The sequence below is a fragment of the Falco cherrug genome, chromosome 5 (assembly GCF_023634085.1).
Source record: "Falco cherrug isolate bFalChe1 chromosome 5, bFalChe1.pri, whole genome shotgun sequence".
NCBI classification, from domain to species: domain Eukaryota; kingdom Metazoa; phylum Chordata; class Aves; order Falconiformes; family Falconidae; genus Falco; species Falco cherrug.
In genome coordinates this window covers 25378922-25403987 of record NC_073701.1, presented here as the reverse complement: position 1 = coordinate 25403987, position 25066 = coordinate 25378922, and the positions used below count along the sequence as shown (strand labels likewise).

General features: G+C 43.3%; 1 protein-coding gene across 2 annotated transcripts in view; it reads left to right on the top strand.

Moving 5' to 3' along the window:
- TMTC1 (transmembrane O-mannosyltransferase targeting cadherins 1) overlaps positions 1-25066 on the top strand; it is a 147161-nt gene that overhangs the window by 40307 nt on the left and 81788 nt on the right. For both annotated transcript variants that reach the window (XM_055711881.1, XM_055711880.1), the window contains exons 6-7: positions 14672-14753; positions 15742-15845. In XM_055711881.1, coding sequence (XP_055567856.1) covers positions 14672-14753; positions 15742-15845 — 186 coding nt within the window. The remainder of the gene's footprint in view (positions 1-14671; positions 14754-15741; positions 15846-25066) is intronic.

Below are 25066 nucleotides of genomic sequence, written 5' to 3'. Positions count from 1 at the left end.
ACCCAGTGGGATTGTCTCATTCTTCATCAAGTGCTGGCTTTCTACCAAAAGTTGTTTTAAAAAAATAATGATACAGAAGTAGAAAGAAGTTATGATTCCCGCTGTGAAATCAGCAAGAGGTGGCTGTTGACAGAAGTGAAAGTGGGATGGAGTCTGTAGGGTTTTGTCTCTCTTTTCCGTTACTTGGTGGATGCTGATATTATTTATATCGGATGCGGCCTTCCAGAGTCAGTGAGACAGATCAGTAAGAGAGAAAAAGAAATTTAAATAAATTAGGTATCTGGCACCTTTGAGTTTTAAAGTGAGCTTGTGTGCAATTGGGGGATGGTTGGCTGAGGCAAGAAGTGTGATCTGGTGTAATACAGTCCTTATTCCGAAGATGTTACTGGAGAGGCATACACAGGATCCCAGTTATGTGTTTGAAATGCTTCCACTCACACCTATGTTTGCATCAGGTCAAAACCACACAGTCAGCTATAAGCCTTGCTTCTGTGCCTTGGAGATACATCGGTGAAGGGCATGGAGAGCCTCCGTGCAGCCAGCGGTGCTGTAATGTGTGCTGGAGGCAGCCTCTGCCGCAGCCAGCCTGCTCACCCCTACCCCAGCAGACAAGGAGGCAGTGGGGGCAGCCTCGGGGTTTGCAGCGCTCCAGCCAGCACAGGAGCTTCCAAAGTCAGTGTGCAGCCTATGCCAACAAGGAACCAAATCAGAGTACAGTCTCCTGACCTTGGAGGAAGGAGGGAACAAGAATGAGCTCCTGTTGACTCCCAGCAGTGTGAAAATTAATTTATTAGGTTCGTCCTGATGAAAAAATACCCTGGACATCCTAAAAAGTTCTGCTTAAACTGAACTGTTTTATTATTAAAGCTAACAGTCTGCAAACAAAAACAAAAACCCACCCCCAAACACTAAAAAAAAGTAAAAAAAAAAGCATTTCTCAATGAACAGCATGTTTTTTTTCTGTTTTGGACATTTTCTAAATAAGAAACTTTAAAAAAGATTTACGTTCAGTAACAGTCACACATGTTTCCCAAGGATGGGATAGAAAGAGGAGACTATTAAGGTGCTGCTCCTTGTCCCCACCAGCCTGTATTGCTGAAGGCTGGTCAATGCAACTGTGTGTATTTTTCTCGTGGAGCTTACAAATGTGTAGTGTGGGGGTGGCAAAGGTATTTGCAAATCTGAGTTGAAATAACCAAAAGGTTTCAACTGAAATGAATGCTCCCTTCCTCTCTGAACATTTTAGAAATGTTACTGCTTCCCTGCGAAGCTATCAGTATGGCATATATAATAGTTAAGCCTGTGTAATAAAAAGGCAAAACTAAATGAAGGAGGCAAAGAATCAGCCCCTGTTCCTTTCAGGAAGTGGTATTTCACCCAGCAGCAAAAGCCACCTTGCGAGCTATGGCAGAGTGAGGTCAGTTCAGCACTTCCCGGGAAATCTGAATTTACACCTCACCTGAGCGCCTGCCTGCTGTAGTCAGTGGAGCTTGGTGTAGATGGTGTTGCTCTCGGGTGCCTCTCTTGATTTTCCTCATTTGTGCAAGATACTGCAGGAGATGGTCTGCTTCCTTAATCCATATTTGCATACGGAGGCACTAACCTCCGTTGTCCCCTCCGAATTACTCCCCCTGTCCCCATCTCTACATTAAATGTTTGAGAATAAACTGGGGACTCTGCTTCACGTGGTAGTGATAGCACTTGTGGCTGACCTTCAGAAGTTGTTACCTGCCCCGCGCGCCACACCCCCCCCCCCTACTTTCAGTATGTTCATAAGGAAGCCAAATCATTTAAACCAGCTGGAAGATCCCTGAACTGCTACAGTTCTATAATCATTTCCCTCCTACCTTATAAAACTGGCTCTCTCCAGTTTACTGCCAGGCCCTTTCATTGCCCATTGAAAAAATAAAGGTCTCCAAGGACCCTGCGCTTCTCGGCTCTCTGAGAGATCGATTGGATCAATGTGTCTCTGTGTTTCAATGTCTCTGTTCTAATTCTGGAGACAGCTGCTCTGGTGTGCTGTCAGGTGGCTGTTTGCAAAGGGATAGACTCCTGGATCTGCTCAGGGCACTAAAACAAGCTCATTAGAGCGTAAAAAAACCCAACAAACAAAAAAAAGGAGCAGTGGGTTGTTGCTCTGTAATAGTACCAGTCAACTGGGCCAAATTTTTCTTTTTACCCGAGGCAAGTAGCCTATAGGGTAATGCAGCATGTATGGTTTGGTCAAGACTTTAATCTCATGCAGATGATTTGTAGTGATTTTTGTAATGTGAGTTGTTTTTTTTAAAGTAAGTTGCCCGAAGCACAGCATGTTCATCAACACTGCCTTGGTTTGCTCCATCCATCTAGTGGAATCTGTTTCTTTCTGGCCCTTGTGAAAAGCGCCCTTTTCTTCTCCATCATATCCCTGAGCTATCAATTCAAGGAAACAAAACTGAAGCAGACAAAACAGCTTTGCTCAAGTAAAGTGTGCTTGGGTGAGCTTGTGCTCTCTGGAGGAAGCTTTGACAAGCAGCAACCACTCAGGTAAACTCCATTCCACCGCTTCTCTGCTCCTCAGAAAACACTGCAGTAACCCCCTGCTCTGAGCAGGGCAGGTTAGAGACTCACTGCAAAGAGGAGAGGCTCTGAGCCAAGGCTGGTTGGTGCCCATAGCGTAGGTGCCTCCTGTGCTAACCACCACAGGAGGGGAGCGTGGTGGCCAAATCTAGTAGAAACTGCTGCTGGTTTGGAGATTGCTCCTTTCTTACCCATGCAGGATCCACAAGCTAAGTGTGATTTGAAAGCTTACGCTCCCAGTGAAGGTGTGTGCCTTCCAAAACTCTTCCAAAACACCTGGTCTCGTCCCTCCGTGGGAGATGGGAGTGCGCAGGGCTTGCTGCTTGCTTGCTTGGGCTGCAGGATCTCACCGGAGGGTCTCCGGTGTCCCCCTGGCATGGGCTCGGGCTCTGGCTCTTTGCTGTCGGTGAGTATGACAGCCTTTGGTGAGGACGTTGCTCTCTGTATTGGTCTCTGGCATCAAACTGAGACTGTTGATTCAGGACATTTGTTTGGTATTATTCTTACTCTCTTATTTTTCTCAAAATAACCTTCTTTCTTCAGGATCGGAGGGCAAGAGTTTTACATAGTTAATTCAAGAATGTTTTTCTTCCCATCCATTTCACTGCTTAAGAAAACTTGAAAAGTAAACCAGGAAGCATAAAAAAGAAACACAGTTTTCTGGAATAAGTAGCGTGTTACTGTTTCACAAGATTTTTCCTACTGAGACGTATTTTGGAAAAAGACCCTTTTGTCTGTGTATAAATAATACATATACATATAACCTGAAAGTTTTTACAATGGCTTACAAACAACAGCTGTATTGACACTTCTGATTTTTGAATTATGTTTTAAAAATCTTTCCTTTGTTTTTGCTCCACAGTTCAGGTTTCTGTGATTTGTTTTTGTTTGGCTTGTGGGTATATTGAATGCTTTAGTAGTTTAATTGCATTCTAACCACAGAAGTATATATGATTGGCACTTGGAACAAGCCTTTATTTCTCTGGGAATGTTTGCAGAATAGCAATTCTGATTGCTGCTTTATGGATGTTACATTTAATCAATAACTCAAATACAGAAATAACAGCATCATTCTGTCTTCATTCTTGGTTGGCAATACTACCCACACTGGCTGGTACTTTCTTCTTAATTATTCAACAAGGGGCTATTTATTGTGTTTAATAATAGGATCAAACATGCAGTGCAAATGTTAAAGGGGAACAAGAAAAGAAAAAAAGTCAGTTTAATGAAAATACCTGTTTCCTGTGAGCACATCTATGCAAGAGTTTTTTAGATCAGTTTTGTTGCAGCGTTGCTTGTCCTGGCGCTTCTTTACAAGTAAATTCAGGAGAATCAGTTCTCCTGCTTTAGCTGCAAGGGGACTGCTACCATGCTGCAGAGCAGAGGCTGTGCTGGTGTTCCTCCATAGTGACTCTTCTGGTGGCCTTTGAGGCCAAGCTGCTGGCTGTGTCCATGCACCTGTGCAGTAGTGGTCCTGCAAGAGCCACCACAAGAATGAGCAGATGTGTTTGTGGGAGCTCAGATACTGCTTCTCACCTTTCCCCTCCTCTGTCACCTGTGCCCTTTTCTCTAGACATCTGTATCATTTTTTGATGAGATCCCATCAGTGTTTGGAGTCTAGACAAGCGACATGCAACCTTTCCCACAAGGTGTGGCTCCTTCTCCTTGCGCACCAGGGTCTGTCTGTCCCATGGCCTGTCTGCCCACACCCTCACACCCTCCTTTTGGCTGGCTTGTGGGACAGGTGTGATGCTGGAGGATGCCCCACATGGTGCCGGAGGGGGTGTCCCTTTGGCAGTGTGGAGCTGCATTGCAGCTGGGCTTTGGAAAGGACTTTTGTTGTGAGATGACCTTGTTAAAGGGATCTTGGCTGTGGTCTGCCAGAACAACCCAGACCATGGCTACATTGGAGGGTGACAAAGCCTTGAAAAAACTGGTTTTCGTGGGTTCCCCTCAGGCCAAGCGGGTGATTGCCTTCTGGCATGGGGTGTCTGGGGAAGAGAGGCTATCTGTTAGGTGGGAAGGTTTGGTTACTCAGTGTCAGCTCCAGTCCCATCCTGTAAAATTTTGATGTGATTGGTATGTTACAGGCTGTTGCAAAATCCCTGAGGCAGAAGCTGCTTGGATTTTTGGCTAAGTGCAACATCCCATAAGCTTTCCTGTGAGCAACTGTGCAGGATCTTTCATACTTGCCAGGCTTGTAAATATCAGAAATTAAGCCCACTTCTATGGAAATGGAGACTACAAAATGATGTCGTTTTCTTGCTACTGATTATTTTTGGAAGTTGCCAGTGCAGTTCAAAGCAAATATCTTAGTAACTTAAAGAAGACTGGAACATTTGTGGTCTTATTTTTCTGGCGGTAGATGAGACTGATCTGTGGTCAAAATAGGATAAAATGTAATTATTTTTTCTAATTCTGCCAAGTTATAGAGTTATTCTTTTACTGATATGCTTTTGGCTTTTACCATTTATTACCTGTTTAGATGAGATATAAAAGAATAGCTTTGCAGAGGAAATCCATTTAAAGTAAGCCACTAATCTTTAATGGCTATTGCGGATTTTAATTTTTATTTTTCACAGATGAACATATCATAACCGAATCACGAGTGCCTGTGATGAAAGAACTGGTCCATTTTTAATTTGAAGAATTTAAGGATTTGTGTGTAGATGGTTGTGTGGAAAAGTGACCGAGAGAAAAGTTATTGGAACCGCAGTGTTTGGTATTTCATGCCAACAGTAACAGCACAGGCACAATTTACTCACAGGGCTGCTGACAAAAGAAGTAATTTGCTTCCAATTTTTGAATTGTTTTCTTTCAGATTCTTTCTGTGTTGCAGTATAACTTTGGCATTGAGTTGCATTTGATTGCAAACATCAAAAAGTTTCTCTGAAAGAACACCAGCTCTGAAGAATGTTATTTTGCTTCTTCGCTATATTGCTAACAGACTTGTGTCATTCATATTTAAAAAGAACAAGCTATTTTTAAATTTAAATTAAAAATAACAGACAGTTTCCTAACAAGAAAAGAATGGGGAAGGTGGTTTGGTTTTTTTTACCATTTATTTTGTATTTAGAGATGGCTGTGACATATTTACAGATTGCTTTATTCAATCTGACAGAAGCAAAGGGACATGATAGATCAAATGTCAGATTAAGAATTTTCCAGAAAGGAAATACCTTCTTCCTGAAGTATTTAGTGTTGACATCCAGTAAACTGTTTCTAAAGTAGCTGATGCATGGGTTTCATTTTGAAGGAAAAGTTTGTGGAAAATGGGCCAGGCTTCAGTTTGAGGACAGCACAGCTGAATTTAGTATCTCTGCTACTGGTGGCTTTTAACAGAAGGTCTAGATCCAAACAAGGGCCATCCCTTTCCTTTCCATTGTGTGAATTTGGGAAGATTTTCAGTGTAAATGAATAGGTTCTAAACTCTTAATTTAGAGGGCATCTTCAGGAGAATCCACGCAAGCTTTCCCATCTTCATTAACACCTCGATAAAGAAACTGTTGCTATTGCAGTAGTGCCTCATACACTAGCTCTTTTGCACTCCATGCTCTCTCCTGCTTCCATAAAGTCTGTGCTAACATGGTCCTTTCACCCAGTCCCAGCTCTTAGACCTTGCTGTCAAAAGGCAGAGGCAGCCAGGAGAGGAGGAGGAGGGAAGATTAGCAAATTCATGAATGTGCCCCCCACCCCTCCCCGAATTTTCCCTATCACTTGTTTTCACTTATTTTCTCATTATCACTTGCTGTTTGTTTCTAGATGTCCATAAATTGATTCTTGGATGTTAGTGATGGTGAACTCCCCATACATACTCTGTTTTACTGCCCTGAAGGTCCACAGTCCCCCTACCCCATTATAGTGATGTGGTAACTGCTCCTCTTTTCATCCTGTTATCTCAAAGTCAAAGATTCAAACTGTGGATGCGTGATTTCCCGCCCTTACCAATTAAATGAAAAATGTGAATTTAAACTGAATGTGACAAGTAGATTCAAATTACAGTTAAATTATGGAAGAATTAAAAAAAAAAAAAAAAAAAAGGTTTTGAAATAAAGCAATAGTCTTCAGACTACCTTTACAGAGGGTTTCACGTGCTCATTTTCTCCCCCCATTTCTTTGCAAATTGTGTCCACATTTCCTTCTGAAACCAGACTTTCACTTACCACTTTCACTTGATTTATCAGAAATGCTCACAAAACATTATGTGTCTCTCCAAGCACTGCAGAAAGTTTCTTTTTGGGTCACCAAATGATGACTTTAAAAATATAGCTCAGTTCAGTAAACATATTTAAGAAAAAACCCCACAACTGAGGATTTGTCCTGAGGGAGAGCAGGCTGAGCTGTAGAAGGTTGCTTTCTTAAGTTTTTAAAATTCCTTAAAAAGTTGTTTCAGGAGCTGGCATTGTGACCAGCTGACCCTTATCTACCCCCATGCTTCTTATCAGTGCCCATCACTTTTTGTAGCGCTGATACATGGAGGAGGAAGGAGGTGATGGGCCTTTTCTCCAGGGGAGTTCTTTGGTGCTCCTGGCACACCCTGATGGCTGTGTAGGGGTGAGCACACGCATCCCTGCTGTGGGGCTGGGTGCTTGCCTTTGCTGGGTGTATTTACAGTTGGACTGTGCTCCTTGCTGAGTCCTCACTGCATTTTCTGGGGGCTGGATGCCTGCATGGTGCCATGCGTTTGTCCATAAGAAGCAGGCAGACTGCCTGAATGTGATGGCTTCTGTTTTGTCCTGTTCTTTTTGTTGTGGTCCGTTCCCTTCCCCCCCCCCCCCCCCCCCCCACTTCCTTGTATAATCTTTTTTGGCACTGTATTTGAATCCAGGATAGTTTGGTGTTGCAAATGGTATGTCTTTATATCCTGTTTTGAGGTGTGTATCTTTCCTCCCCTGTGCAGAGTGCAGGAGGCTCACCAGAGAGAGACTGAGTCTCAGAGACACTGATTTCTGTGCTTTCTCTGCCATATTTTACTGACAGAATGGATTTATTCCTCCTCTTCTGCCCTGTTGTAAACTTTAAAATTTCTCTATTTTATTTTATTTTTTAAGTTTGTTTACTGGGGTCCTAGGCAAAGACAACAGCAAAAAGTTAAAGCCTTAATTTCCTAATTGCATATATATAATTTTAAAGCCACCATGGTTCCCTCTGTAAATTAGCAGACTAGTTGGACTAGTGCATTTACTGGCAGGACAGCAGGTCTCCACATCTTTTGTGGCTTGTTTGTAAATTTTTACTAGGACACTTGATTCCCAGAGAACCTCCATAATTTCTACTCACAATAATGAAGCCTTGTTCATGAGTGGAGGATAACCTCCTCCCGTCTTCACATAAAAGCTGGCAAGTAAGCTAGTTTTTTTGTGATTAGGGAGCATGTTTTAGATACCTTGCAGACTCCCTGCTTGGGCACAGTGGGTCTGCAAGCAGCCCCTTCACCAAGCCTGGCCCTGCGGAGCGAGTGTGGCCTGTGGACGCTGCGCTGTGTTTTGGGGAAATCTGATTCAAGAGCTGCCAGCTGTTTTCTGTGCAGAGACATGAAGGCAGCATTCGGTCTGTAGGAGTCCTGGCTGTCCTCTGTGGTTTTGGGTCCATCTGCTCATGCTGGATTGATTTGTCAGAAGCACAGCTGCTTTCAGAAGTGGAGCTGCTCTGGGGAAGGTGGTCTCTTTCCTGCCTCTGGTGCCACAGTCCAGCTCCTGAGTGCTCACTGGGGACACAAGTGAATGCAGCTCCAGTGGCAGCAGATTTCTTGCATACTGCTGCTGGATCTCTGACAGCAGCAGGGGCTGGAATATCTCCATTATCTCCATCTTTCTTCTTGGCTCCTCTTTGTTCCCATCCCTTTCCTCTTTGTGCCTACCTTCCTTTCTCCTTTAGCCCCTCTCTTCCTTGTAACACATACTCATATAGCCTCTTCTTGAGACACAATTTTCAGCCCTCTGTAGTCCAAGCAAATGGTCCCTTCCAGGTTGGATACAGCCATTGCAGGAGAGAGTCTCCTCTCTCAATGGTTTTGCAGTAGCAATGCAAGGAGAGTCTGATGCTGTTCCTGCAGGCTTCTGCTAGATGGTGCTTGGTAGGGCTAGAGGCACTGGGGAATTGATACAAATCTCTAGTGACATTGCAAATGGAGATCTTTTTTTTGGTGGCTTGTCATGTGCCCAGAAGTGGAGTCAGTTGTCACTGAAAGCAACAACAGGAGCATCTCTGTAATCCCTCTACACAATTCAAATCCATGCTCCAAACTACAGAACCACTGAAGTTTTCCTAATAAACTGCTTGCATGACTTTGTTGATATGGGCAAATATCTCTAATTGCTTTTTCAGGAACAGCCTAACTGATTTACCTGATACTTTTAAGGAAGAAAATGATTTCAGCTTGACACAAGATCCTGGAAGGGAAAACTTCCAGCATGAATGTATATAACTTGTCAAAAGAACAAGCAGCTGAAAATAGGGGTTTGTAGTTGAATGTGTGGAGCAGCTAAAGCTGCTATCGGTGCTGCTTATAATGCTTTTCCTTGAAATACCATCCCTTAATGGAGCTAGGTCAGGGAATAATGAGCCTAAGTGTGGATTTCAATGCCTCAGGTGTGTGTGATGCAGAGGAGATAAAATGGCTGAAATCGATGGAAGCTTTAAATTGCAGGCATGGTGCTTTGGTTTCCTGAGATCTGCCGGATGGTGGCTGTGCTTTGATGAGGTCTTATTTTTCCTGTTAGCCCTGCTCAACCTTGTCTCCCTGTCCGTCAGCCAGTGGAATGTCTGGTATGAAGGGATGCCCCTTTTCATCTTCCTGGTCACATCTTTGATCTGTTACATGCATTTTGCTGCTTTCCTTTTTTTTCTTTCTATTTCTGATCCCTTACTGTGCCTCTCTTCTCCTTTCCCTGTTACTCCCAGTTTTCTTCCTCTACTTTCATCCCACACAGAATGAGGTATGTTTTGCCTAAAAGAATAAGGAAAAGCCAGAAGTGGAATCTCCTCTGCTATGTATGACAAGACAGTTATGCCTTGCTTTCCCTGAAAATCCGACAAACAGTAAAAACTCCAAATGTGGTCACAACTGAAAATGTACACAAGGAGCATGTGACATTATCAGTGTGAATGAGTTAAAACTATTGTGACTTTCATAAAATCGCTCCATGGCCCCCTAAAGAGTCTGTAAAACTGCTTCTGTTTGTGTGTGTTTATGCATCTGGGTCTGCGTGGGTAGTGGTGGCTGGGGTTTAAGGCTCTCCGGGGAGATAAAGAGCAAGGACGCCACACACATGCTGTGGGGAATGTCAAGACGACTTATAAAGAAGGAAGCAGGAGGACTTTTTTTTCTTCTCCCTTGCAAAACTTGTAGCTATGACTGGTATTTTATTTCCTTGCACTGACAGGTATTTTAAGCAAGTTAAAAATCCAGGTATGTCTGGAATATATTGTTTTTTCCTCTTTTTTAATCAATTTTTTTTATTCCACGATGGATTTTCATTCCTGTTTTCTCCCTGGGGTATCACATATACTTGCCTATGGTTGTTGTCCTCAAGGAGGAACACAGGTTGAGCTAGGCTGAAAATATACTTCTCCAATTTAAGATCTAGCTGGCTGCACAGACTATGCAGAAGTCATCTTCAAGTAGAAAAGGTAAGGTGATCTCTATAGACAAAATATGGCTCCTGTAAAACTTGCACATTCTCAACAGGGGAATCTGTCAAACTGGTTTGGAATTAGGTGTGCATCTATCAGTGACCTGAAGCTTTGACATTTGCCTAAAATAGCTCCTTCTAAGTTTAAAAATGTCTTGATTAGAGGTGTCTTAGTGTTATCAATAATTAAGAATAAGTTAACAGCCTTGCTTTCATACTCATCCTTCTAATGTCTTTCTTCAGTATTAGGGTTTTGAAAGTGCTTGTTCAAAACTCTGGTGGTTGCTGGGAGTCGGATGTTTCCTGAGAAGAGTGTAAATGGAAGCAATGATCTCACAGTGGCCAAAACAAGCTCTCAAAAGACCAAAGCTTGTTCTACTTCATAGTTATCTTGGTCTTTTAGATGTCCCTGATGGGGACCATTCGTCACACATCTGAATTGTTTGTTTGCTTCCCTTGAGAAAGCCTTCAAAGAGAACAGAAGAGCAAGTTCATGTTTTATACCAAAGCTGAGTCGGCTGCAGCGTGTGGGGTAAATGTGTTGCCAGTACTGGTCTGCGCGATAGCTCACGCAGCCGTGGCAGTGAGTGGCAGCTAAGGAGCTGCCCTGCTCCTTTCTCTAAACTCTAGATGCCTCCAATGGTACAGGCAAATTAAAAAAGCTGCCTGCTTCTTAGAGAAGTTTGTTTTGATTAACACAGAGTCCATCTGGTACCAGCAAAGTTTACATTCCTGTAAACTGCACAGTATTGAGTTTTACTAGGCCACCTACCCTGCTGTCTTCAATTATAAAACCTCTGAGTTCCCTGATGATGTAATTGATTTCAGGATGAGCCGTGCTTTTCAGGAAGCCGGAGCTGCCAAATATCTGTCTTGGCCTCTGCTCGAACTGTGTGAGAGAAGTCCCTGCATTATTAAGCATTTCTTGGATTTATTGTTTGTTGTGATTCTGGTTGCTTCAGGGAGTATTCCTGAAAGGCTTTTAAAAGATAGCAAGTACGCAATTACATGCTGATTTGCTTTGTAGGAAAGCTGGCGCGAAGCTGCCCAAGTGGGCTCCTTTCACACTTGTTTAGCAAACCTGGCGATCTGGATTTCCTCCTCTCATTTTATCACTTCATTATGAAAATCTGGGAGACCTACACCTTGAAATGTTTGCCCACTCTGCAGTAGCATTTTGGTGCATGGAGAACTACCATCAGTACAGTTTTCCTACATGTATCCTGTGCCTGCTTTCATGCAGAAATGAAGAGGTGTGTGTATTTTGGCATGGGAAGCCACATTACACTGATCGTGGTGGAGCAGGTAATAGGGAGTGGATCCTATGAACAGTGGGATGTTTGGCAGCCTGGTTTCTCATAAGAGAAAAGCTTTGCTCCTTAATTGAACTACCGCGGAAAAAAACCATTTCTTAACTTAAGCTGCAAAGTAGCAAAACCGTTTGGAGGGGAAGGATCAGAAGGCTCAGGGCTCTCCTGAGCTCTTGCTTCACCCATTCCCAGTTACCCATTACTTTCATTCTGGTTCCTTCTTGCTTGCTGCCCATTTGCTCTCTAGCACAGAGTGATTTGCAGTTGGTGTCGGTGGAGGGCTTTCTTTTTTATTCCTGGAGATTTTACTGCTCAGCAACATAAACTGTTAGGGGCCTGTCAGGATTTTCTGAAATTCTTTCAGAAGGCCTGCTTTGCAGTGACCATGGCTACCCTGCAATTCGGTGGAACATTTCAAATTAACTTCCTCTTGCAGATAAACTCACACCTTGAAACTGTGCTTGGTAGCTTGCATAGTGTTATGCTTGCTGCAAGGAAGGTGTGAGATTTTAGTTACTCATAGGCAGACAAAAAAAAAGTCAAAATCAAGGTGTTTTAAAGAGTAAGCATTCCTGCACTGTACTGCCAAGGGTGGAAAAGCAACTATTGCCTTCCATTTACACTTATTTTCTGGCTTTAATTTTCTCCTCAGGCCAGGCTTGAGAGAGAGCAGAGAGCTGGAAATAATGAGGGGTTCTTCTAGGCTCTGTGGTGGTCTCCAGTTCTAGATCATTGTTTGCAAGGCCCTGAAGCACAGAAACACTTTCCTGAGCCTCAGCAGCCTAAAATGAAGTTTAACTTTCTTGCTGAAGGGCTACCTTCACGAACAGCCTGCTGTCCCTAGCAGTTGTTCCAGCTAGAACATCTTCAATGTGAACTTGAGCTGTTAAAAGCCAGATCCCTGCTGAGGGTGGCAAAGCAGTGGAGTCGGCATGTCCCCACTGCCCCACAGGTGCTGCCCCCCGAGCTTGTAGCTTGCCTAGCCACGGGTGGCTGTCATGGAGGATGGCAAACCTGTGGCCTGGAGATGGTGGCTGCCTCACGAGTTTTAGGTCACTGATGGGAGGTGATGTAGTTTCTCAAGGATGAAGTTGGCAGACTTCTTGAGACCGATAACAGTGCTTCTCTGTCTCTAATTGTAGTTTTGGAGAAAAAGCTGAAATGTGCTGGCTGATCTTTTCCCAGAATAATTCCACCTAAAGCAAATATTTGTAATGGAAAATTTCTGTCCAAAGTGTTGCAGTTAGTTAAAACTACAAGCGAGTGAAAGCAGGTTCTTGAAAAGAATCAGGCAGCATGATTAATAGAGGGCTGTCCTCCCTCCACCCATAAAAATATAAACAAAATGTAACCCAAAACTTCTGTTCCTGCTGAAAATCACGAGGGGGTTGAGTTTCGTGTAAGGTTCCAGTAGGGAACAAAAGACCGGGGTTTGATCCAAATGCTATTAAAGTCACCGAGAGTCTTTCCCTTTGGCTCCAGTGGGCTTTGGAGCAGGGCCATGGTGAACACTTGAAGGCCAACCTGACCTTTCATGGAGAGAGAAAGCTGAAGGCTTAGTTTCATCTCACTTGTACTTGCTGAAGCCTGATTAAAATCAGTGGGAGCTCAAAAAACTTTACACTTTGCGGAGTTCAGCCCTTGAAGACTAGTCTGACATTTAAGTCAGATTTGGTGCTTAAATGTCAACATTTGTAAATAAGTAGACACCAAAGACAGAAAGTCATCTGGCTTGCTTTACAATGTATGGTTTGGTTCCTGAGTTTTAGGCACGACACTTAGGGAAAGTTTTCTGAAGAGCAGTTATTTTATAGAGAACACCCAGATGTACTTCTTTATTCTTGTTAAATGCTGCCTGTTTCTTGCTGGCTTTGCCCCTGGTGCTTTTGTCTGCATCTTGCCATGGTGACCAGGCTTGCAGACTTCCTACTATAGAAAATTTGAACAAAAAGCCAGATATTAAAGACTCTTGGCAGCATTAGGAAGTGCTGCAATCTTGTTTTTTCAATGACTTGAAAGGTGGAAGCAATCAGATAGTAGACTGTCTTGAGGAATTTGGAAAGGAAATAAGATGTGGTTTATATGCTAGATGTTCACGGGAGAAACTTCTGATGCTTTCATGCTTGGAAAGGTAACTTGTGTGCAGGTGTTGTGATTCATGCTGCAGTTTTTGTAAATAATTTAAATAGAGTATCCCAATACTGATTGTATGTTACACAGAGAAACCTGCAAACATTTCCCTTCTGAATTTATTTTGTTTACTTGCTATTTATAACTTCTTAAAATTATTTGTCATTTTTCAATAGTTTTCTAGCTTCTATATGCTTAAAATATTCCTGTTCTCTCTTCTGTATTTCTTTTTGTTTCTCATCACTTTATTAAAATAATGAAGCCACTGTAAGGTCCAATAGAAATTGAATTATCATTGAATTAATGCCATAGGCATGGCACTGTTTGTTATACTAAGAAAGCTCCTTAGAATTTGTCAAATGCTTCTACTCTATTAAAATTAATATGTAGTTTTGGCTCCAGATACAGTTTAATTATTGAGAAACAGGAAGATTTTTATGAACGCTCCAACAACAATAAGCCACCTGTGTGTTTGTCTCTCTACAGTTAATTATCATAACACCTTGTCAGCAGACTCATAATGCAACTTAAGCATGCAGAATATGCTTTAAAAAAAAAAAGCTTAAAATAAGTTCAGTTCTGCTAGACAGTTATTCCCATCTGTAGAGGCTCAGCAGAGAGCTGGGAACAAGGAGTTTTTGCATTTTAATCATGGCCTAAAATTGAATTGCTCTGTTTGGGTGACCTTTTAAAAATGTGTCTCAGTGTAGTCTTCTGGGAGTCTGAAGACAGCAATCTTAGTGAGACATGTGGGGCTTTTCTAAGGATTAAGGTGTTCATTGATGTTTTAAAAAAAATAACTAACCAAACCCAGATTTTGATGGGGAAACTGCAATGTATTGTAGTGTGTATTGTATGAAGGTGGCCTCAATATTTTACTTAAGTCATGTGGAAAGAGCTTTGAAGAGTAAGAGTGATGTCATTGTTACTGCAGGTTAGTCTAGGGTGGCTGAAACCATGTACAGCTTTTTCTCCAGTTTGAAAAATGAGTTATTGTTTAAAAGTATTTCAACAAATACTTGTTTCCTTATGTTTCAGCTACCTGACTGCAAATAACAACCAGAATTTCTTGTATACTGCAAGGCCTTTTTTGAAGAGAGCTGCTTTGGTGATAAGCTACGTAAGTATGAATGGACTTGATGATGTATTTCTGTGTATGTGACAAAAATGAACATTGCATGGTGGTGTCCCAAAAGGCTTGTAAAGCTTAGATGGTAGAACTTAATACAAAGTTAGTCTTAGAAAGTAGTCTAGATGACTTCAGCTAGGCAGAGACAAGAATATTGCTGTGTTTTCAGTTCAGATTGTCTTCTAATTTATAGTGGTTGCCCTTACAACCACATGATTGTCTGCAGGTATTTCCTGCCCTAAACACAGGAGTACTCTCTGGTGCTGGGCTGACTTTTCAGTGGCATGCTGTTAGCTTCAGTGCAGGGCTTAGTAAGAGTCACAAGAAAAGCTCTGCCTGCAAATACCTGCTGCTTGGCATGCTCCAAGCAGAACTTGACACGTTGCAGGGGAGAAAACAAGCACCTCCACAGGTGTGGACTGGGTGTGCAAGTCCGTGTGTTGCTCTAGGAGTCAGATCCCCTTGCTTGTCCCTTGACAAGTGGTTTCCAGAAAGGTGGAGGAGTGCCAGCCCACGGGAGTCCTTCCAGGGATTAGGATTACACAGCATGAGAAACACCGATGGAGCTTGTCCTTACAGCTGTGCCAGCATGAGTGAACAATAATAGCTTTTAAGACATCATCATGTTTTTTTCCCTCTGTATTTAGGTATGGGTCAATAGCAAAAGTCTGCAGTCTGAGCTGTAGCAGGATGATGGATTTGTCCTTCAAAATGCTGCCTGTGTAGTGGGTAGCCGAGTGCTGTCAGTAATGCACATGTGAAAGCAGGGGGACCCGACGATGTAGAGTGCTGTGTGTGCTGAGGGGTTGGCATGTTTGTCACCTGCATAGGGTGGCAAAATTGAATTTTGCCTAAACTGCTGGGCTGACTCACTTCTAGGAACAGAGCACAGCGTGGAGAACAATCACAACAAAATATTTGCTGGAGGCCTTAGTTCTTCTGAATAGAGCATTGCTAACTGAAGTGTTCTTCTTTAAAGGTGATTCTCGTATTGTATTTCCGCCTCTGGATAATGGGAGGATCCATGCCCATGTTTTCGGAGCAGGACAATCCAGCTTCATTCTCACCGTATTTACTGACGAGGTACAATGCTGCTAATCAAACAGATTTCAGAAGTGTAGCCTTGACATTATTTTTAACCTGCACTGAAATGTTTTACAGATTGCAAATGAGAAGACTTATTTTGTTATCTTAACTTAATTACTTCTTATTGCTCTGTCTAGAACAGAAAGCAAACAGCATTATTTGAACCCCAAAGCATGCTCGGGGTCCTACAGAATTACATTACAGATGCTTTCTTACCGAAAAATGTGGGCTTATTTTTATGCAAAGCCCAAAGAACATAGTTAAATTTCCTGAGCAAAGGACTGGAAGGTCCAGTGACTGAAGCCTAATCCTTAAAACTGGCTGCTCCTGAGGTATGGGTTGCAAGCATTTGGCTTCAGCTGAAGTTTGTATAAAAATGGGATGACTATGCTTTTTGGTGGAATATTGGTGGCTGTTCAGTGAAGATGGAAGGCAGAACTCCAGTGGCACAGAATACTGCAGAGCTCTGGCTAAGCATAGGATGGAATGCTGTGGATTGATTAAAAACTATGAACCTGAAATTTGTGTTAACAGATATTTGTTATTTTATTACTATCTTTTTTTTTTTTTGTAAAAAAAAGATACATAAATGTTTAAATTTGGTAAAAATGCTTTTTTGGGTTTTTCTTTCTTTGCCTGGGACCCAGTGTGTGGTTAGGTGAGCTGATACCACATCCCTCTGTCTCTGCTGGGCCAGACTAGCCAGGCAGGGGCAGCTACAACTTTGTTTTTCCCTCCAAACCTACCTAGGTCGGTGCTCTGAGAAGATGGTAGGAAGTTGATTTCCTCTTAAGACAGGGACATGTGTATAACTGTTTGCTCTGGTTAGTTACTGAACTGGGGAAAGACACTATGGAGGCTTCTGGAGGAATTTACTGACACCTCAAATGAAAATGGGAACAGTCCTCCTCTCTGTCACTTTCTGGCCTTGCTCATTCCATTCTGGTTCCTCATTCCAACAGTGGAATTGCAGCTGAGACACAGGTTAAGATCAAGCAATTCTTATTCAACATCTGCGGCAGAATCGGACTGGATCTCATTTGGGAGACCATTATGATAATGTGACAACAGCCTCTATTACCATCAAGGCTAGAAGTGCTTCCAGGAAGCACACTGGCTGATTTGGAAAGCTGTGATCTGTTCACAGTATTTCTGGCAGATTCATTAATACCAGACCCTGCGTGGCACAGCATGAAGGATTTGCTGCTGTCCCTTTTTGCTATGTCTATGCTGAGATGGGGGTCATCAAGTCATAAATGATCCTGGCCTAATTCCAACTACGTATTCAATGTTGCAAATGTCTTTTGTGTGTTGCCTCTTCATATCTTGTAATGACGGGGGAAGGTTTTTTTAAACCCAAAAGCCAAGCCATTCTTGGGGTATGAAACAGTGACTGTTTTTACCACCAGCACTATGGATTTTGTTAACAACCTTATGAAAGACAAGTGAGAATGCTGCTGGCTGAGGTCCTCCTTGGCCCCAGCAGCAGCCCTGGCTTCACCATCAGTTCAGCAACACCTACCTGCTCCAAACCTAATGAAGGAAAGCATTGCCAGTAAAAACCGGTATTGTTGTGCTGGAGGGATTCTAAAACTCTGTAGTTATGTCAGCTGTTCCATTTCTTCTGAGCTTGATCTTAAACCTCACTTTAGCCAATTTACCCAGAAGCCTGTGTCTTCCATCCAGAAAACCCATCCTTTCAGCAAGCCCCAATGCCAGCTGTTATGTGGCTTTCTAACACACAAAGTTAAATTTAGCTGGTCAGTTCCTTCCCCGCTGATCTGGCACCAGCCTCCCACAGCTGATGTTCAGGCTTGGATCCTGACAACAGCAGCCGTGAAGTAGGTTTGTTACTGAATCCCGGTCAGAGTCCAGTCAGGAGACAGGACCAGAGTCTGTCCAGGAGAACGGGTGAGAGGCCAGAGTAAGGACAAGTGAGAACATGTGTCTGTGCGGGGTCCATCTGGGAGACAAGCTACTTACAGAACAGGTCCAAGGGCCATCCAGGAGACATGGCTGAGCTGAAATGGGGCTCCTAGAGCAATGGGCATTAGGTGCAGGGCCAGGTGAGGCTCATCAGGGCCCTGACAGTGAGTTGCTGCAGTTCAGTATCTGCCACTTCTCCTGTCATGGATCTTGTTGATGACCTGTGATAGTCTCTGTCCTCACTCTCTGGGCAGTGTATGATCTAGAAAGAAGCTGGGTCCTGAGCTTCTGTTAACCTTAAACCAAGTCTCCTGGCACGAGCCTTCATCTTAGATGTGAGGGATCTGCAGAAGATATCTATAAATTCTTCTCTGCAAGTCTTGTTTTTCTGAATTCAAACCTTAAGCTGACCACCACCTTGAAGTTGCAACCAGCCAACCTGAACATTGCCAAAGACTGGCTTTCCTGATCCCATGCACCGTCGTAAGCCTGCGGGATCCACCTGCCAGCACGTTAGGCTTGCTCAGTAACACCTGCTTTCCTGAAACCAGGAAATTTACTTCAAAATAGTCAGTAAGCCATCAACTGCCTCAGAGCTAGCTATAGGCTCAGCTGTGCTGCTGGCAGTAGTCTTCATGTTATACCTGTGGGGTTTACCTGCAAACAAGAAATCTGAGTTGAGAGCTGTTTTTTTATTGTTGTATCTTGCCAGTCTTGCAGAGCTGTAGGAAGACAAATTAGTCAATGTGGATGATAACTCAGGGTAAGTTTCTGGACAGCTGGGTGGCAAATTTTTGCTAAATGGGCGAGCGGTCAATCCTGCAAGGTAGACAGAGACCCAATGACTGTCTCTGAGCTGACACCCCACAATGCACCCACTAACCACAGCCCCTCTCTTGGCAACAAACCTTTTCCTTCCTCATGTCCTCATTCAGACTCGAACTATAACTCTCACCTGAGAATTTGTCTTACTGTGGCCAGAGCTGAAGCTACTGCTGCAGAGCTGACATTGCGCCAGTCATCATGACTGCAGGACTGGGATGTCAGATGGAGCCAGTAAGGCTGAGTGCCGTAGGCCTGATTTCTAGGAAGAGCTGTGTGTCTGGCCGGTGGGAAGGCTAGGCTGAGGTACTGGGCTGGCATTCAGCTGAACTGTAAGGAAAAGGGACGCTGAAGAGATAAGATTGTTTTTAAAACCTGGTATTTCCACAGGGTGGAAGTAAGAAGCTGAGTAAATTGCTTGAGGGTGGATTTGGAGGTGACACAGCTTGCTGGCCCCGGTGTAAAGGGTGACATTAGGGTCTAGGACATCAAGGCCTGAAGATATTCAGCATCCAAGTAGGTGCTGGTGTGTGTGGTTGCTTGCTCAGCTGGTGGATCCCCAGTCACACGGGAGAGTTTGTATTATGGCCCAGCCTCAGAGAAGCTGTGAGGCAGTGTGTGTTCCTCAGCTGTAGACACCTGTAGCAGCAGCATATGAAGGGTTGCTGTGAGAAGCTTTTAACGAGGTTCTGAAGGCAGTAGTTAGGTCACAGCACTGAATTTAAAGCCAGGATGTTATTTGCAGGTTGGATTGAGTTGAGAGGAAGGAAGTGGAAGAGCTAAGTTTGGTGTCAAGACCAGAAGGGAGAAGCCCCATGAAGCTAAAACAAAGGCCAGCATTGGGTGGTGATCTTGAGGTGGTTACTGACACCTTAACTGTGGCTGAAACAAGGGTTAGTGCTCAGGCAGAGGGCAAGTTGTTTTGTAGCAATCTGAGGATCATGCAGGGCACAAATGGGAGTTTCTCTTTGCAAGCAGTCGTCTTTATTTGCACTGAGCTTGAAATGCGGTTATTGTGCATGTCTCAGCAGGGTGAGTGTTATGGTTTTCAACAGAGTTGAATGTTATTGTAAGACTCGGCCAACTTTGTGGAGCTAGGAGGAAGGCTGATGACAACAAGGAGAATAAAAAAGAAAAGCAGTAATTTAGAAATGTGTGGCAGTCTTTGTGAAATGCATAGTTAGATTTGGAGTCGGGGTTTTGGCTGACACAGGATGAACCCAAAGGAGTATTGTTAACTCTGGCAAGGTTTCTGTGTCAGCTGGTGAGCTGTACGGGTGTGGTTTGTCCTGATAAACGTAACACAAGGGTTATTAGAGCTAGAGTAGGGGTAGGTGTAAGTTGTGGGTTTGAAAAATATTGAGTAATGAGGTCAGATTTTGTCAGCCCTTGTGATGCTTGTAGTGTAAATTAGATGGCTGAGGGTGTGAGAGAGGTCTATGCATCCATGACTGTGTGGAGGAGGGGAGCGTATAGAAATTAAGGTGTATCAATTAAATCTAAGAGGACACAGGTTCAAAGCAAGCCAAGGAGGTGGCTTGCAACAGGTAGTTCAGCTGGGGAGCTCCTTCCTGCAGGATGCTGTGGGTGTGCTGAAAGTTTATGCAGACTCAAAAGAGAGATTTGCCAAGTTAAAAAAAGAAATCCAGGCTACTATATATGCAGAAACCATGTTCAACTTGGGGACATTATGCTAGCTAGAAACGGGAAAAAATTAGCATGTTCTTATATGCTTTGCTTGGCATTAATTTTTGGTCACTGCTGGAGAGAGGAACCTGGTCTGGACAGACCTTTGATGTGGCCCAGTTTGGCTTTAGAACGTGACTACGTGTTCTGTGTAACCTGTACCCAGTTTTGGGCAACACAAACGTATAAATTATACAGATAATTACTTCTTTCACCATTGGAAGACAAAATATGCTGGAATAGTGACAGTTTTTTAGTCTTTAAAAAGAATAATCATCTGTTCGGTATGTTCACTAAATTACTGTCCTTAAAATTACAAATTATATTCCCAGACACATTAAAACTTCCAGTGACATAAATGAAAGCCATATTTCCATGTCCTTCAGTGTGTTTCTTGGCAAGAGTGATCTGAGAAGATGAAATCTGTCCATCATTCCCTTTCCCGGCGAAGGCAGAAATGAAGGTGTTTGGAATCTTGCTGTTTGTAAGCTCTGCCATTGCAGGCTGTTGTATGCTGCAGAAGGGATGTACCTTCAGTGACCTGCCTTAAAGAACATAGATTTCCTGTCGTTGTGACTTGCCATCCCAAAATCTGCTATAGGTGATCTGTTGCAATAGAAAACCTGATCTCAAACCTCTTTTGAAACATTCTGGCTTGTACTGGATGAAAGTTGAGGAAGAAGGCAATTGAAAAGGTTTTGAGAGCTACCCAGCTTTAGGTAAACAGTGTACTGAAGTGCAGCTCAAGTGCTAGCAGGTCGTTGAGTGGTGGGGCTGTCATGTTTCAGGCATTTTGCACAATGTTTCTTTCTTCTGCTCTTCTTGAGGGGAAAGAAGTAGGAGGCCTCCAGGTAAATGGATTGTATTGCTAACACCATAGTAAGACAAGGGAAAAGTCCGTTGTATAGCATCTCTCAAGGTGTTTGAAGCAGATTAAGTCCTGCCAGCCATTTCAAACTAAGAAAGTATGGGGTTTTTTTAAACTATATCTTTGGGAGTCAAGTCATATTAATTTTTGGTGGCATTTGCTTGTGACCTCCCTTGGCTGATCACTCTGGGCAAGAAGCAGGCTTCTTTGTGGTGTTGTATTAAATAGTTAATGCATTTCTACTAAGACTGCCTTGAGATAACGTTGTCCTACGGTTGAACTGCTCTCTGTAAGCCGGCTTTCTGTATTTGCTGTTTCAATCAGGTAAATGAGAATTCAGTGCCTCGGAAAGCTGAAGAAATGCTTACACATAAAAACTGGCACATGCTCCTTTTCATAGAGATTTGTGACTGTTTTCTGAGCAATGCATTTAATAATCCTAGTTGTAAATTCAAAGAGAATGAACTACTGAGAGGTACACAACAGACCTGTGTGGAGAAGTGGGTCCCTGTGCCAGCCAGCTCTGCCAAGACAATAGAAGTCAAGTGCAGCATCTGCTCTGGTATGGGATTTTCACTGACCTTAGGCTGGGAGCTGGAATTAAAATAGACCCCTGTGACATCAGTTCTTAATTATCCAGGCTTGCACATGCTTCCTGAGTGGAAAAGTTCAGCCCCACTTGTAATCTCTGCAGGCACCTAGCATTCAGGGCTTACTTCTAGACAAAGGGGAGAGCAACAGCATCAGTAAAAATTGCTGTCATGCCTACCCAGGGGCCAGACAGTCCATACATTAAGTGTAAAATGTATTCTTTATTTCAAGGGGGCTGGGGGTTGGGGGAAAGCCTATCTGGAAGATGGTGCTACAAAGCAAAGGCCATCCTACAGTAGCAGGTTCCCAGAGCCGCATGAAAGATTTCAGCATCTCTCTTAGTTAAGTTTTCTTGGTTTAATGAATAAACTCAGGTAGGTATTGCTGCTCTGGAAATCAGCTTGATAGGCATTTTTAATGGGCCATGGTGCTTGCTGCAAGTGTTGGTTACACAACAAGCCTTCCCTTCCAAAAGCCTGCATGTGCAGTGGAGGGGGTGCAGGCGAAGCAGAGGCCACTGACTCCTATAGGCGCGATGCATTTTGCTTTTCAGAGTACTTCCACGCAGGAAGGCTGGACCATAGCCAGTCTCTGGGGCAAAGCAGCATGCCCAGGACATCCCTTTGGCTCCCGCCAGTGTGGGGTAGGTAATGCTCTGGGGTGCGATGGACTGTTTCCAGAAATGTTATCACAGCGGGTTTATGAGGTCTGGTTTTTAATTTCCTGAGGATCAGCCACCAGTATCTCAGCGGCTGTCCAGTGGATGCTCCATCCCCTGCCACCTCAGTGAGCCTCTTCTGAAGCAGTTGCCCACTGATGGCTGGGGGTTTTGGCTGTGTGACTTCTGGAGTGCGTTGCTGTCGGTGGCAAGCTATGGATCACGTTTGATCACAAGGCATGCTCTCACCCACAGCACACGGGGTTTTGTGGAGGGAAAGCAGTACATGATCGGTCTCAGGTTTTCCAGCATTGAGACTCTGACAGCAGGCTCGGGTTTCACTGGAAATTCACAGGCTCTTTGAAAGCCTACTCTGCAAGAATTTGTTATTTTTCAGATTCCTAGCCACAGAGTTGAAACAACTGGGAGGGTGCCGTTCACCAGATCAAAGCTCTTCAGGCTGTAAAGCTATAGAGCACATCGTAGTCTGCCTTTCCCTCTGTGCCCGGGGTGCATATAAACCCACCTTCCAGAGGAGTTACCTTGCTATTCATGAAGCTGCAGCTGTCTGTTTATTTCTATCTTTGTCTTTTGTACTCTGTCCTCTACTGACTGACAGCTTTTTTTCCCTAGATGCAAAAGTTTTGATGAAAGGGAGCACATAGGCACTTTTTCCAGTTACAAGGACTTTCTGTCTAGTCAATATTTGCATTTGGATGCTAAATTGAAATTGGAATGTCTATTGCTTCCTTGTGTAGTCTTACTCCATCACTGAATGTGCTGCATAGGCAGAGTGTGATTTTTCTTCTAAGGCTACGAAAAGAAAATGTTTAGGCTGACAGTATACAGAGCAGGAAAATAAACTCATGTGGGAAGGTATGACTGGACTGGCAGTTCCCCAGGGGAAGTGCAAATATATACAATTTTAAGACAATATCCTTAAATACCACCACCTGGTTATAACTGCAGCCACATGTGTCCTAGGAGGACATTATTGTGAAGCGGCTCATCAAACACACTTGGTTTTAGGGCTTTGTAGAGGATGAAGAAAGCCTTGAGTTGAAATCAGTTCAGCTGTTAATGCAAGTGAGAAGCTCTTTTCCCTAATAAAGGAGCTCTTCTCACCCTTACAGTGAACCGAAACTTCCCTGGCTCACTGGTAGTGTCTGTTCAGAAGAGTATTAACAAGGTCTGTGACTTCTGAAAGGGCAACAACTACCTTCCTGCTTCTGTTTCAGATCCCCCCTTCTTCGTACACCCCATTCTTTTCCCAAATACCAATTAAGTGCACTGTTATCACCTGTCTTCTAGATAGGTCCATTTTTTCCCCAACCAGGAGAATATTTTGCCTTTGCCTTGCTAAAATCTCCAATGCAGGAAAATCTGCTTGCAGGTGGATACCCTGTTGGGTCATTGGGGGTAAGGTTGCTTATCAGGAATGGGACAGGTTGTCCCTGAACTGGGTAAGTGGTAGGTTGTACCCACTGTGTGCACCTACAAAGAACAGTCACTGGCCCCTGTTTTTCCATGCAGCTTCTGTGGGGCATGGTCTGAGTCTTGTGATCGCTTGTGTAGCTCAGTTTTAGAAAGAAATCTGTAAGCATAGTCCCTGGGTGCTGGGTAGAAAAGCTTAAAATGCTCCAAAATCAGAAAGCAGATGAAACTCCTCATAAATTTCTGTAAATCTTGTAATATTTTTTTTTTAGCTAGTCTCATAATCCTCACATGCTGTGATCGCCTGGATTTGGCAGAGCTGAGACTATGGCTTTTCCAAGTTTGTTAGTCTTGATTACAGTAAAAGGTAACAGATGATCTCTCAAGTGTTTTTTCTGTTGTATTGTTTATGGCTTTAGGTAGTGCCCTTTACTTTCATTTTTGCAACAGAAGCAATTAATTCAGGTAGTTGTATCTTGCAACAGGTTGTAGATACGAGTCACCCTGTATTTATCTCAAACATGGCACACAACAGTACATTTAAACAACAAAATTTAAAACTAAGCAAACAGGATTGCCATGACAACACCGGCTACCTACAGGAGGAGCTGGTTTTATGAACATGGCAGAGAAGTGAAAAGGAAACACTTGATACTCGCTGAAACTTGGATTTCTGTGTTCAGTTTGCAAATAGCAAAAACCCAAACAACTCTGCTGTAATGCAAATGATGTTACCCATCCCGAGGGAAAACCGATTGCCCATCAAGAGGCAGATTCTTCCAGTCACCTCACCAGTAACACTGTTTTGCCTGAGATTAATTGATGGAGTAGGAGATGTTACACGCAGGGATTTTTCTTCCTTGGAATTCCAGTGGACATGAACAGCAATATAAAGATCTTTAATTTAAAATATAATTCAGTTAGTCAACTAATTTAAAGAAAATACTTTTTTTACCATTTGCAGGTAGGTTGCTGAAATGCAATTAGCTCCTGGAGTGATTCTGTGAATCTTTGAGTCTTTTCAAAATTTGCCAATTATTTCCTTGAGGTGTCAGCTTTGGTGAGAGGGTTCTTCCAAAGTTTCTCCTGCATTTAGCTTTCTTCCTGATTAGCCTTGTAGTATGAGAACCACACAGATATAAAGGAGTATCATGTGCTTTTGACAGCCATAAGTAAAAAGCAGTACTGAATTGTCAGTAACTATTATTAGCATCCTGTTATTTTTCTGTTCCT